The sequence below is a fragment of the Scyliorhinus torazame genome, chromosome 16, assembly GCF_047496885.1.
Source record: "Scyliorhinus torazame isolate Kashiwa2021f chromosome 16, sScyTor2.1, whole genome shotgun sequence".
Lineage (NCBI taxonomy): Eukaryota > Metazoa > Chordata > Chondrichthyes > Carcharhiniformes > Scyliorhinidae > Scyliorhinus > Scyliorhinus torazame.
The window spans coordinates 177,821,856-177,834,124 of NC_092722.1; the positions used below are offsets into that span (position 1 = coordinate 177,821,856).

Here is a 12,269-nt window from a genome sequence, read left to right on the forward strand (position 1 = left end):
CACATCGGGGTGTCTTGAGGTTATAAAAGGTAAGTACATAAATGCAAGTTGTTTCTTTCCTTAAAGTCTGTCCTTTGACCAAGCTTTTGCTCGATCCTCTTTCTTTCAAGCTCTTGTACCATTTTCTATATTAAAAGCATTATTTAAATGTAACCATTAATTAGTAATTCAAAACACCCACATTCTCACAAAATCACTCAAAGCTACGTGTATCCCAGAACCGTTGCATTTCATTTGAATTACCAAGGTCTAATCTGCAGCCCTACTCAATCTCACTTTTGAGAAGGCAATTTAAGAATTCCTCCTCGATTAAAGCAATCAGGTCCTGCTAGACACGAAGGCTGCAGTTTAAGTATTATATTAAAACAAATTTCAAAAAGGTAGGAAATTACAGTTGTTCTAACCTTCGGCACGTGCAGTGGTCTCTCTCACTCGCTTATTAATGTTCTCCAGTTCAGAAGTTGTGGCATTTAGAACAGTGTTGCCCTCGGTTTCTCTCAGCTCATTTAACTCCTAAGGAAGCACACAACCAATTTCATTAAAGTTTAAATTACTTTGGAACAAAACAATATAGCAAGGTACAGCTGCTCATATTAGAATAAAACAACCCATAACCAGGATCAAGCATTCCCAGGGAGGTATTATAAAACACTTCTGTCATAGGGTTCTATTCACTCACCTCCTAAAATAAACGGTCACTCTTATGTTGCTATGGTGAAAATTTATGATCCTCTTAAACGTGATTGCTAAATTGTGGTGAATTATTGGACATTGCATCACCCATTAGGAAACTGTCAAAATCATTTCACTTGGAACTCGTCCAACCAATGCTGTGATAAAATTCTCTTCTCACCAATCAAAACTGGATTCAAACTAATATGCAGCACCAAAAGCAGCCATCCTCTAATTCGCTGTGCCACCAATTCACTCAGTTTGATTTTTCCCTACTTTCATTATGCTCAGTGTTTTGACCTTTACTCTGTATTAGTCATGCCCAAACCTCAGCCAGATTAACATGCAGCGACGTGTTATGGTACCAGCATTTACTCTATATATGGCTTAAAGAAAAGCCAAAGGCTTGAACATAGGCTGTGGATTGCATCTGATCAGAAAGTCAAAGAATCAATATTTTAGATCCAAGTGTCAATTTAAACCCATGAAATACTGGCATTTAACATGCTGAAGATAAGAGATCGGGTCAACTAATTGGTGCATAGTACTTCAGAGATTTGTCAAATTGATTAAAGCTTCAAGAATTTGTTAGACCCTTGGTCCATCCTTTTCCAAATGATACAAACTAACTATTATGTAATTTCGAAATCTGTCACTGTTCAAATCTCTAGCATGTAACATAACCAATCAAAACAGAGTATCTTTGACTTCCGGGTGCGGCGATGACCAGCTAAGTCGCACGTTTCGGCAGCTCCCGGTGGAACGGACTTTTGGGCTCTTGATAGGAGCCCCAACGGCAATTTTAACGGCAAAAAACACTGTGCGGTAATCCAGAAGGGAATCCCCCCTGGACACGGATGGAAAAAAGAGAGGAAAGTGGCCGGATTGCGGTGGATCCTCTAGAGCAGCGGCCAGGAAGGCAGGCACAAAGCAAGATGGCGTCGGAAGGAGGCAGTTTAATATGGGCCCTGACCAACAAGAGATCCTGCGGCGTTGCGTGGAAGAACTCAAAAAGGAGATGAAGAAGGAGCTGTTGGCCCCGATATTACAAGCGATTGAGGGGCTAAAGGAGGAGCAAAAGACCCAGGAACAGGAGCTTCGGGTCGTGAAGGCAAAGGCTGCTGAGAATGAGGACGACATACAGGGCCTGGAGGTGAAAACGGAGATGCACGAGGCACAACACAAAAGGTGTGTGGAAAGGCTGGAGGTGCTGGAGAATAATGCGAGGAGGAAGAATTTAAGGATTCTTGGTCTTCCCGAAGGTGTAGAAGGGGCGGACGTCGGGGCATATGTGAGCACGATGCTGCACTCGTTAATGGGATCGAAGGCCCCGACGGGTCCGCTGGAGGTGGAGGGAGCCTATCGAGTTATGGCGCGAAGACCGAGGGCTGGAGAAATTCCTCGAGCCATAGTGGTGAGATTTCTCCGATATAAGGACAGAGAGACGGTCCTCAGATGGGCAAAGAAAACGCGGAGCAGTAGGTGGGAGAACGCGGTGATCCGCGTATATCAAGATTGGAGTGCGGAGGTGGCGAGAAGGAGGGCAAGCTTTAATCGGGCCAAGACGGTGCTGCACAAAAGGAAGATTAAATTTGGAATGCTGCAACCGGCAAGACTGTGGGTCACACATCAAGGGAAACACCACTACTTCGAAACGGCAGATGAGGCGTGGACATTTATTGTCGAGGAGAAACTGGAGTGAGCGGGCCAGAAAAAGAACGTTTGGGACAAAGTGGGGGGGTGAATATGTGGGATGAAGGGGGGGGAAAAGAGGGAAGAGATGACTTCCCAAGTTGTAATCCTACGACCCTGTAACTTTTCTCTCTTCCCCATGTCGTTGGGGGGGGGGGGGGGGGGGGGGGGGGGGGGGGAGGATGAGGAGTTGAGGGCGCCGGCCATTGGGGGCGGGGTCAAAAGGGAAGCGTGGGCTTTGTTCCCGCGCTATGGTAATCACGGCGGGAACAGGGAAGAAGGAAGGAGGGGGCCTCGCACAGTGTGAGCCGAGGTCACGGGGGGAAGCCGAGGTCGGCCAGAGTTTGCTGACTTCTGGGAGCAACATGGGGGGTGCAATTACGCTAGTTTGGGATCTAGCGGGGGGGGGGGGGTTAACTGGGTTGCTGCTGCTGGGGAGAAGGGGGAGCTGGTATGGGGGGGGGGGTCGGGGCGGGGGGGCGCCGCTTGGGGGAGATACGGCTACGTGGGAACCGGGTGAGGAGCTGGATTGAAAAAGGGGATGGCTAGTCGTCAAGGGGGGGCGGGGGGGGTAAAGAGCCCCCCAACCCGGATGATCACGTGGAATGTGAGAGGGCTGAACGGGCCGATTAAGAGGGCACGGGTACTCGCACACCTAAAGAAACTTAAGGCAGATGTGGTTATGCTTCAGGAGACGCATCTGAAGCTGATAGACCAGGTCAGACTACGCAAAGGATGGGTGGGGCAGGTGTTTCATTCGGGGCTAGACGCAAAAAACAGGGGGGTGGCCATACTAGTGGGGAAGCGGGTAATGTTTGAGGCAAAGACTATAGTGGCGGATAGTGGGGGCAGATACATGATGGTGAGTGGCAAATTGCAAGGGGAGGCGGTGATATTAGTGAACGTGTATGCCCCGAACTGGGATGATGCCAACTTTATGAGGCGTATGTTAGGACGAATCCCGGACCTAGAAGTGGGGAAGTTGGTAATGGGTGGAGATTTTAATACGGGGCTGGACCCAGGGCTGGACAGATCGAGGTCCAGGGCCGGAAGGAGGCCGGCTGCAGCTAGGGTGCTTAAGGACTTTATGGAGCAGATGGGAGGAGTAGACCCCTGGAGATTTAGTAGACCTAGGAGTAAGGAGTTTTCGTTTTTCTCCTATGTCCACAAAGTTTATTCGCGAATAGATTTTTTTGTTTTGGGAAGGGCACTGATCACAAAGGTGACGGGGACGGAGTACACGGCTATAGCCATTTCGGATCATGCTCCACATTGGGTGGACCTGGAGATAGGGGAAGAAAAACAACAGCATCCACCCTGGAGAATGGACATGGGATTATTGGCAGGTGAGGGGGGGTGTTTAAGGGTGAGGGGGTGTATTGAAAGGTACTTGGAACTCAATGATAATGGGGAGGTACAGGTGGGAGTGGTCTGGGAGGCGCTGAAGGCAGTGGTTAGAGGGGAGCTGATATCTATTAGGGCACATAAAGGAAAGCAGGAGGGTAGGGAAAGGAAGCGGTTGTTGAAAGAACTTCTGAGCGTGGACAGACAATATGCGGAGACACCGGAGGAGGGACTGTACAGGGAAAGGCAAAGGCTACATGTAGAATTTGACTTGTTGACTACGGGTAATGCAGAGGCACAATGGAGGAAGGCACAGGGTGTACAGTACGAATACGGGGAGAAGGCGAGCAGGTTGCTGGCCCACCAATTGAGGAAAAGGGGAGCAGCGAGGGAGATAGGGGGGGGTGAGAGATGAGGAGGGAGAGATGGAGCGGAGAGAGTGAATGGAGTGTTCAAGGCATTCTACGAAAGATTATATGAAGCTCAGCCCCCGGATGGGAAGGAGAGAATGATGTGCTTTCTGGATCAGCTGGAATTTCCTAAGGTGGAGGAGCAGGAGAGGGTGGGACTGGGAGCACAGATTGAGATGGAGGAAGTAGTGAAAGTGATTGGGAGCATGCAGGCGGGGAAGGCCCCGGGACCGGATGGATTCCCAGTTGAATTCGATAGGAAATATATGGACTTGCTGGCCCCGCTACTGATGAGAACCTTTAATGAGGCGAGGGAAAGGGGGCAGTTGCCCCCGACTATGTCAGAGGCAACGATATCGCTCCTCCTAAAAAAGGAAAAAGATCCGCTGCAATGCGGGTCCTACAGGCCCATTTCCCTCCTGAATGTGGATGCTAAGATTCTGGCCAAGGTAATGGCAATGAGGATAGAGGATTGTGTCCCGGGGGTGGTCCATGAGGACCAAACTGGGTTTGTGAAGGAGAGACAGCTGAATACAAATATACGGAGGCTGCTAGGGGTAATGATGATGCCCCCACCAGAGGGGGAAGCGGAGATAGTGGTGGCGATGGATGCCGAGAAGGCATTTGATAGAGTGGAGTGGGATTATTTGTGGGAGGTGCTGAGGAGATTTGGCTTTGGGGATGGGTATATCAAGTGGGTACAGTTGCTGTATAGAGCCCCGATGGCGAGCGTGGTCACGAATGGACGGGGGTCTGACTATTTTCAGCTCCATAGAGGGACGAGGCAGGGATGTCCTCTGTCCCCGTTATTGTTTGCACTGGCGATTGAACCCCTGGCCATAGCATTGAGGGGTTCCAGGAAGTGGAGGGGAGTACTCAGGGGGGGGGAGAAGAACACCGGGTATCTCTGTATGCGGATGATTTGTTGCTATATGTGGCGGACCCGGCGGAGGGGATGCCAGAGATAATGCAGATGCTTGTGGAGTTTAGGGATTTTTCAGGGTACAAACTGAACATGGGGAAAAGTGAGTTGTTTGTGGTGCAACCAGGGGAGCAGAGCAGAGAGATAGAGGATCTACCGTTGAGGAAGGTAACAAGGGACTTCCGGTACTTGGGGATCCAGATAGCCAAGAATTGGGGTACATTACACAGGCTTAATTTAACACGGTTGGTGGAACAGATGGAGGAGGACTTCAAGAGATGGGAAATGGTGTCCCTGTCATTGGCAGGTAGGGTGCAGGCGGTTAAAATGGTGGTCCTCCCGAGATTCCTTTTTGTGTTTCAGTGCCTCCCGGTGGTGATCACGAAGGATTTTTTCAAAAGAATGGAGAAGAGTATTATGAGTTTTGTGTGGGCTGGGAAGACCCCGAGAGTGAGGAGGGGATTCTTGCAGCGTAGTAGGGACAGGGGGGGGGGCTGGCACTACCGAGCCTAAGTGAGTACTACTGGGCCGCCTATGTTTCAATGGTGTGTAAGTGGATGGGAGAAGGGGAGGAAGCGACGTGGAAGAGATTGGAGAGGGCGTCCTGCAGGGGGACTAGCCTACAAGCAATGGTGACGGCACCGTTGCCGTTCTCACCAAAGAAATACACCACAAGCCCGGTGGTGGTGGCTACATTGAAAATTTGGGGGCAGTGGAGACGGCATAGGGGAAGGACGGGAGCTTCGGTGCGGTTCCCGATAAGAAACAATCATAGGTTCGTTCCGGGGAGAATGGATGGGGGATTTGGAGCATGGCAAAGAGCTGGGGTAGTACAACTGAGAGATCTGTTTGTAGATGGGACGTTTGCGAGTCTGGGAGCGCTGACGGAAAAATATGGGTTGCCCCAAGGGAATGCATTTCGGTACATGCAATTGAGGGCTTTTGCGAGGCAACAGGTGAGGGAATTCCCGCAGCTCCCGACGCAGGATAGAGTGATCTCAGAGACATGGATGGGGGATGGTAAGGTATCGGACATATACAGGGAAATGAGGGACGAGGGGGAGATCATGGTAGATGAGCTGAAAGGGAAATGGGAAGAAGAACTGGGGGAGGAGACTGAGGAGGGGCTGTGGGCTGATGCCCTACGTAGGGTAAACTCATCGTCCTCGTGTGCCAGGCTAAGCCTGATACAATTTAAGGTGTTACACAGGGCGCATATGTCTGGAGCACGGCTTAGTAAATTTTTTGGGGTAGAGGATAGGTGTGCGAGATGCTCGAGAGGCCCAGCGAATCACACCCACATGTTCTGGTCATGCCCGGCACTACAGGGGTTCTGGGTGGGGGTGGCAAAGGTGCTTTCGAAGGTGGTGGGGGTGCAGGTCGAACCAAGCTGGGGGTTGGCTATATTTGGGGTTGCAGAAGAGCCGGGAGTGCAGGAGGCGAGAGAGGCTGACGTGTTGGCCTTTGCGTCCCTAGTAGCCCGGCGCAGGATATTGTTAATGTGGAAGGAAGCCAAACCCCCGGGTGTGGAGACCTGGATAAACGACATGGCAGGGTTTATAAAGTTAGAACGGATTAAGTTCGTGTTCAGGGGTTCAGCTCAGGGGTTCACCAGGCGGTGGCAACCGTTCGTCGATTACCTCACAGAAAGATAGAGGGAATGGAAAAGAAGTAGACAACAGCAGCAACCCAGGGGGGAGGGGGGGGAGGAATCGGACAGACTCTCAGGGATGTTATTGTATAGTTATTTGTTATAGGTAATTGTATATCGGATTGTTTTTTTGGAGAGTATTTACTTTGGACAAGGCAGTTGCCATTTAGTTTTGTTTTTGTTTATATATTATTTATTTATTTGTTTAAAACTGGCCACTGTTATTTATATTGCTTTATTGTTGTGTAAAAGAAACACTACGTATTGTTATGTTTGGCCAAAAATCTTGAATAAAATATATATTTTTTAAAAACAGAGTATCTTTTACCTGCTCAACCTGGTCCAAGCGCTTTCTTAAATTTTCACTGAGGTAAGTCTCCAGTCTGGTCATTATACCTTCCAACTTAATTCGTTCATTTAATAGCTGTCGATTATCCTAAAGGAAGAAACACATTTTTAAAACACCGTCCAAGCCCAGATGTACGAATAATGTTGACTCCAAATCCTTTCTTTTCAGCCTGCATTAACAAAGTTCTTTCAAACTATCATCCACGGGTACAAGAGGGATAAAACCACCAGACTGGATTTAAAAAAAACATATTCTTGTTTGCATTGCCTGACATTTATCCAAATTAATATATCTCATATTTCAGTCCACCTATGCAATTCATCAAGGCACAAATTTCATTGCAATTCATTTTCTAAACACAAAGGATTTCCAGATTTGAAAAGGATCATCTATTACTTCTAAATCATGCTGGCCATTCCAAACCATGTTGACCATTCCCCGTGAAACCAACATGCTCACTTGTAGCATTCCGTAGAATGGCCTCGGGCATTTAACCCACTACGGATGATAGTTTCTCTCCAAATAAGCCAATTAATTTACTTAAGTAAATGATACGTAATTATGTTGACATGGATAATAAGCAATTACCCCTCGCAGATGGTACAATCACTTAATCACTCTCCTTTTTCAACAAAAAAAACAGAACATTTCCCTCAACTCCAATTTAAAGAAAAATTAAAATCTGATGAGATTGGGGTAAAAGGTGACTTTCCACATTTGAAAATACCATACCTGTTGGAGTTGTCGGATTTCGTCGTTGAGTGCATCAACTCTCTTTTGATCATCCAGACTGAGCTGTGAAAGCAGGTCTGTACCAAGCTCAGCTTTTAAGGATTCCCGTGTTGACTCCATAGCGTGCAAACTGGCCTCCAAACTTTGCAAACTCCGTTGCTTTATAAATAAAATTTAAAAATTGACATTAAACAGATATTAGCTGATCATACCTATATCCCCTTTTGGTGCTGAATAACAATTACAACTTTCAACAGAAGGGACATACATGAGCATCACGTTTAGGAGCAAAAGCAGCTGCTGAAAATGGCAGGCAAGAGTGCCTCAAATTATTTTCTTTAAATCAAATGCGCATTTTGCCTCATTGAAATCCATTACTTTGTGTTGCACAATGTTCCTACGAATGAAAGAAAATGAAAACACTAGACTGGAATACTCTTGCAGTCATCAGATTTAATACTTCATTCTTTGGAAGTTCTCCACAATAATCTCACTAAATTTCTGCACACCCCACTGACATGATCGCATTACGACTACTGAGCCACAACCATTTGCAAGATGCACTGCAACCATTCACCAAGGCTTCTTTGACAGTACCGTACACCGCTGAGGATGAGGCAGCAGGTTCATGGGAACAGCACTGCCTGCAAGCTCCCCTCCAAGTCAGACACCACTTTCCTTCATTGCTGCCCCCAATGGATGTACCACGTGGATAGCAGCGGTTCAAGGGGTTGGCTCATCATCATCACCTTCTCAAGGGAATTAGGGATGGGCTAAAACCGATAGTGTCACCAGTGACACCCGCATCCCATAAATAGATTTTTAAAAATTAAAATTAAAAGATTAAAAATCTTAGAAGACTGAACGCAAATCTCAAATTTATCAATTTTTCCTCTTAATTACAGTTTGTTCTCCGATGCCTGGAAGATAAATGAAAAGCTGCTTTAATTTTACCATTTTCATAAAGTTTTAATTAGCTAACCAAGCTGGTGCTCACATAGGAGGAATAAACTTGCTCTGTTTTGAAGATTTATCAGCATTATTCTGCAATAAAACTAATTTCGCAATTCGTTAAGTGAAAGTCCTCTATCCAAAGGTGGATAGCTCAACCCAAGCGAGGTTATTTGGCCCACCGTGTCTGAACTGGCTCTCCAAACGAGAATTACAGCTTAGTGCAATTCCCCCGACTTTCCCCCGCACCTCTGCACATTGTTTCTACTCAGGTAATCATCTAATGCCCTCTTGAATGCCGCAATTGAACCTGCCTCCACAACACTTCCATGCAGCAAATTCCAGACCCAAAACACTTGTGTGAAAAAGCTTTTTCAAACATCACATCTGCTTCTTTTGCAAATTAAGTTGAATACTAGCCCTCTCGTTCTTGATCCTTTTATGAGGGGAATAGTTTCTCCTAACTTTGTCCAGCACCCTCATGATTTTGAACATCTACTGAATCTCCTCTCAGCTTTCTTCTCTCCATGGAGAACAGTTCCAACCTCTCCAATCTTGTAATCCTCATCTGCACTCTTTGAACGCATTCACATCCTTCCCATAGTGTGCCACCAAGAACTGTACACAATATTCCTGCTAGCGTCTTGTACAAATTCAGCATAACCTCCTTGCTCTTGTACTCTATGCCCCTATTAATGAAGCCCAGAATACTATCAGCTTTATTAACTGCTCTCTCCCACCTAACCTGCCACCTTCAATGATCTATGCACATAAACACTAATCGTGTCAGTAATATCATTTTTTTAAATTTAAAGCTGCTTAGTTTTTCCTTGATGGGTTTTGACTTCCATTCAATCTGTGAGCTGGAAAGAGAATCACAAGCAACTCTCAAACTTGAAATCCAATCCAGCATGATCTTGAGCAGATAACACATTTACAATTGGGATAAAACATTTAAATAATCAGTTCAGTCTTATTTCTTCAACTCAAAAAAACATCTGATCCATTCAAGCCGTGTAGTTTGAGTTGAATGAAATAGTCTGCCGTCATACAATGGGCGAGAAAACCAAAGTTAATAATCAAATTAAACAGGTGTAGAGGCTGGAGGCAAAAGTTGACCAACACAAGGAAGTAAAAAAAAAAGGGGCGATTTCAGCTGATTCAAGTTAAATTGGATGTTTCTCTGCGCCTGCAGGATGAAGACCCTGCTATTCAATGACACTTTGCCATTTTTTGGGGCCTCGGTGAGGAACTCCCTATTTCCTGTGCTAGCGAGATACCAGCAGATCGGGGCGCCACTTTTAAAGGCAGCCCCAATCTTTTGACTGTCCTCTGTGTCCCCACCGGGGCTTCAGGCCCCCCTCTTTCACCCAACTTACCCATTCCAGGGTCTGAGAGGTCCCCTTAGCCCATCTCTTATAGGCAAGGCCCGCACCCGCACCCAGTGACACAGGCAGCCTGGCAATACCCAGGTGGCAGGGGGAGTGCCAGGGTAACACCCTGCCCTATCCCCGACCACCCAGCGAGACTCTTCCCCATCCCTACCCCCAGCTAGCAAGGTCACTGAATCCCGGGACCGGATGAATTGGTGAGCGCATATTTAAATGTGCCTAATGGCTTATTTTAAATATGTGCGGCAGTATTTCGTCCAATGAAAGCAAGATAGAGGACAGGGTAGGTGCAGGGAGGATGTTCCCAATGGTGGGTGTATCCAGAACCAGGAGTCACAGTCTGAGGATTCAGGGTAAACCATTTCAGACAAAGATGAGGAGACATTTCTTCAAAGAGCGGTGAGCCTGTGGAATTAATTACCCCAGGAAGTAATTGATGCTAAAACATTGAATATATTCACGAGACAGCTAGATATAGCACTTGGGGCAAATGGGATCAAACGGTTATGGGGAGAAAGCAGGATTGGGCTATCGAGTTGGATGATCAGCCATGATCGTGATAAATGGCGGAGTAGGCTCGAAGGGCCAAAAGGTCTCCTCCTACTCCTTTCTTCTTTGTATCTATATATATATATATATTATATATATATATATATATCCAGATTGCGAAATGAAACGAGGATCCACTGAATCTCATGAGATATTTCGAGCATTGCGAATCCCGATGCAGGCCACTCACGCTCTCACAAGATTCAACAGCCTTGTCCCGACAGAGTTGGCCATTGGTAAATGGAAGGAACGAGGAAAGGAATGGAGATAGTAAACAAAAATGCTCTTCGACTGATAGGACGTTCAAGTTCTGTAGGGTTGCACCGCATGTGGGAAGTAGAGGCCTGTGGGCCTAATGGCAGTTCTATGATAGAGGCAGGTTCAAGGCTAAAGGATTAGTGAGGAAAACGGAAAACCATTGCCAATTGCTTCTCAATGTTGGAGATTGGACGAGGGGAAATTTCAAAGCAAAAAAAGGAGCTCCACAATACTTTTTAAAATCCTTTCACAGGATGTAGACATCACTGGCGAAGCCAGCATTTATTGTCTATCCCTAATTTCCTTAGAGAAGATAGTGATGAGTCTCGTTCTTGAACTGCTACAGTCCATGTAGTATAGGGTACACCAACAGTGCTATGAGGGAGTCCCAAGATTTTGACTCCGCTACAGCGAAGGAACGATACGTCTGGATTGTGTGTGGCTTGGAGAGGAATATACAAATGCTGCCCTTGAGCTCCTGGGTGATAGAGGTTGTGGGTTTAGGACTTCCGGTTGCGGCTATGCTGAGCTAAGTCGCACGTTCGGCAGCTCCCGCCAGAAACGGACTTTTGTGTTCTTTTGAGGGGCCCCTGCGGCATTTGTTCGACGGTTCCCAGTGTGGGAAGGTGACAGTACGATTTCCCCGGCACTGTATGGATTGGACCAGGAGTGGAGTGGTGAAAAAAGTAATTCTGGCGCAGGGAGAAGTGCGAGGGAGGAAAGCCAAGATGACGGCGGGTGGAGACCAGGCAGCGTGGGCGCAAGAGCAGCAGGAGTTCCTCAAGCGCTGCTTCACGGAACTGAAAGCAGAGTTGCTGGAGCCGATGAAGGCTTCGATCGACAAGCTGGTCGAGACCCAGAAGGCCCAAGGGGCGGCGATCCAGGAGGTGCGGCAGAAGGCCTCGGAAAATGAGGACGCGATATTGGGCCTGGCTGTGAAGGTGGAGGAGCACGAGGCGCTGCATAAGAAATGGCAGGAAAAGTTCAAGGACATGGAGAATCGGTCGAGGAGGAAGAATCTGCGGATTCTGGGTCTCCCGGAGGGAGTGGAGGGATCGGATGTTGGAGCATATGTGGTCACGATGCTGAACACGTTGATGGGCGCGGGTGCCTTCCTGGGGCCCCTGGAGCTGGATGGGATCCACCGAGTCCTGGCGAGGAGGCCCAAGTCTAATGAGCCGCCGCGGGCGGTATTGGTGCGGTTCCACCGCTTGGTGGTCAGGGAGTGCAGTGCGTCCTAAGATGGGCAAAAAAGGAGCGGAGCAGCAGGTGGGAGAATGCAGAGGTCCGTATATATAACAGGACTTGAGCGCGGAGGTGGCCAAGAAGAGGGCCGGGTAGGGTTCTG

The 12,269-nt window shown here is 47.6% G+C and overlaps 1 protein-coding gene across 1 annotated transcript in view; it reads right to left on the reverse strand.

Moving 5' to 3' along the window:
- smc3 (structural maintenance of chromosomes 3) overlaps nucleotides 1-12,269 on the reverse strand; it is a 102,681-nt gene that overhangs the window by 18,230 nt on the left and 72,182 nt on the right. Inside the window, exons 21-23 of the mRNA XM_072479521.1 lie at nucleotides 7,773-7,931; nucleotides 7,020-7,127; nucleotides 405-513 (exon numbers count right to left, since the gene is read on the reverse strand). Coding sequence (XP_072335622.1) covers nucleotides 405-513; nucleotides 7,020-7,127; nucleotides 7,773-7,931 — 376 coding nt within the window. The remainder of the gene's footprint in view (nucleotides 1-404; nucleotides 514-7,019; nucleotides 7,128-7,772; nucleotides 7,932-12,269) is intronic.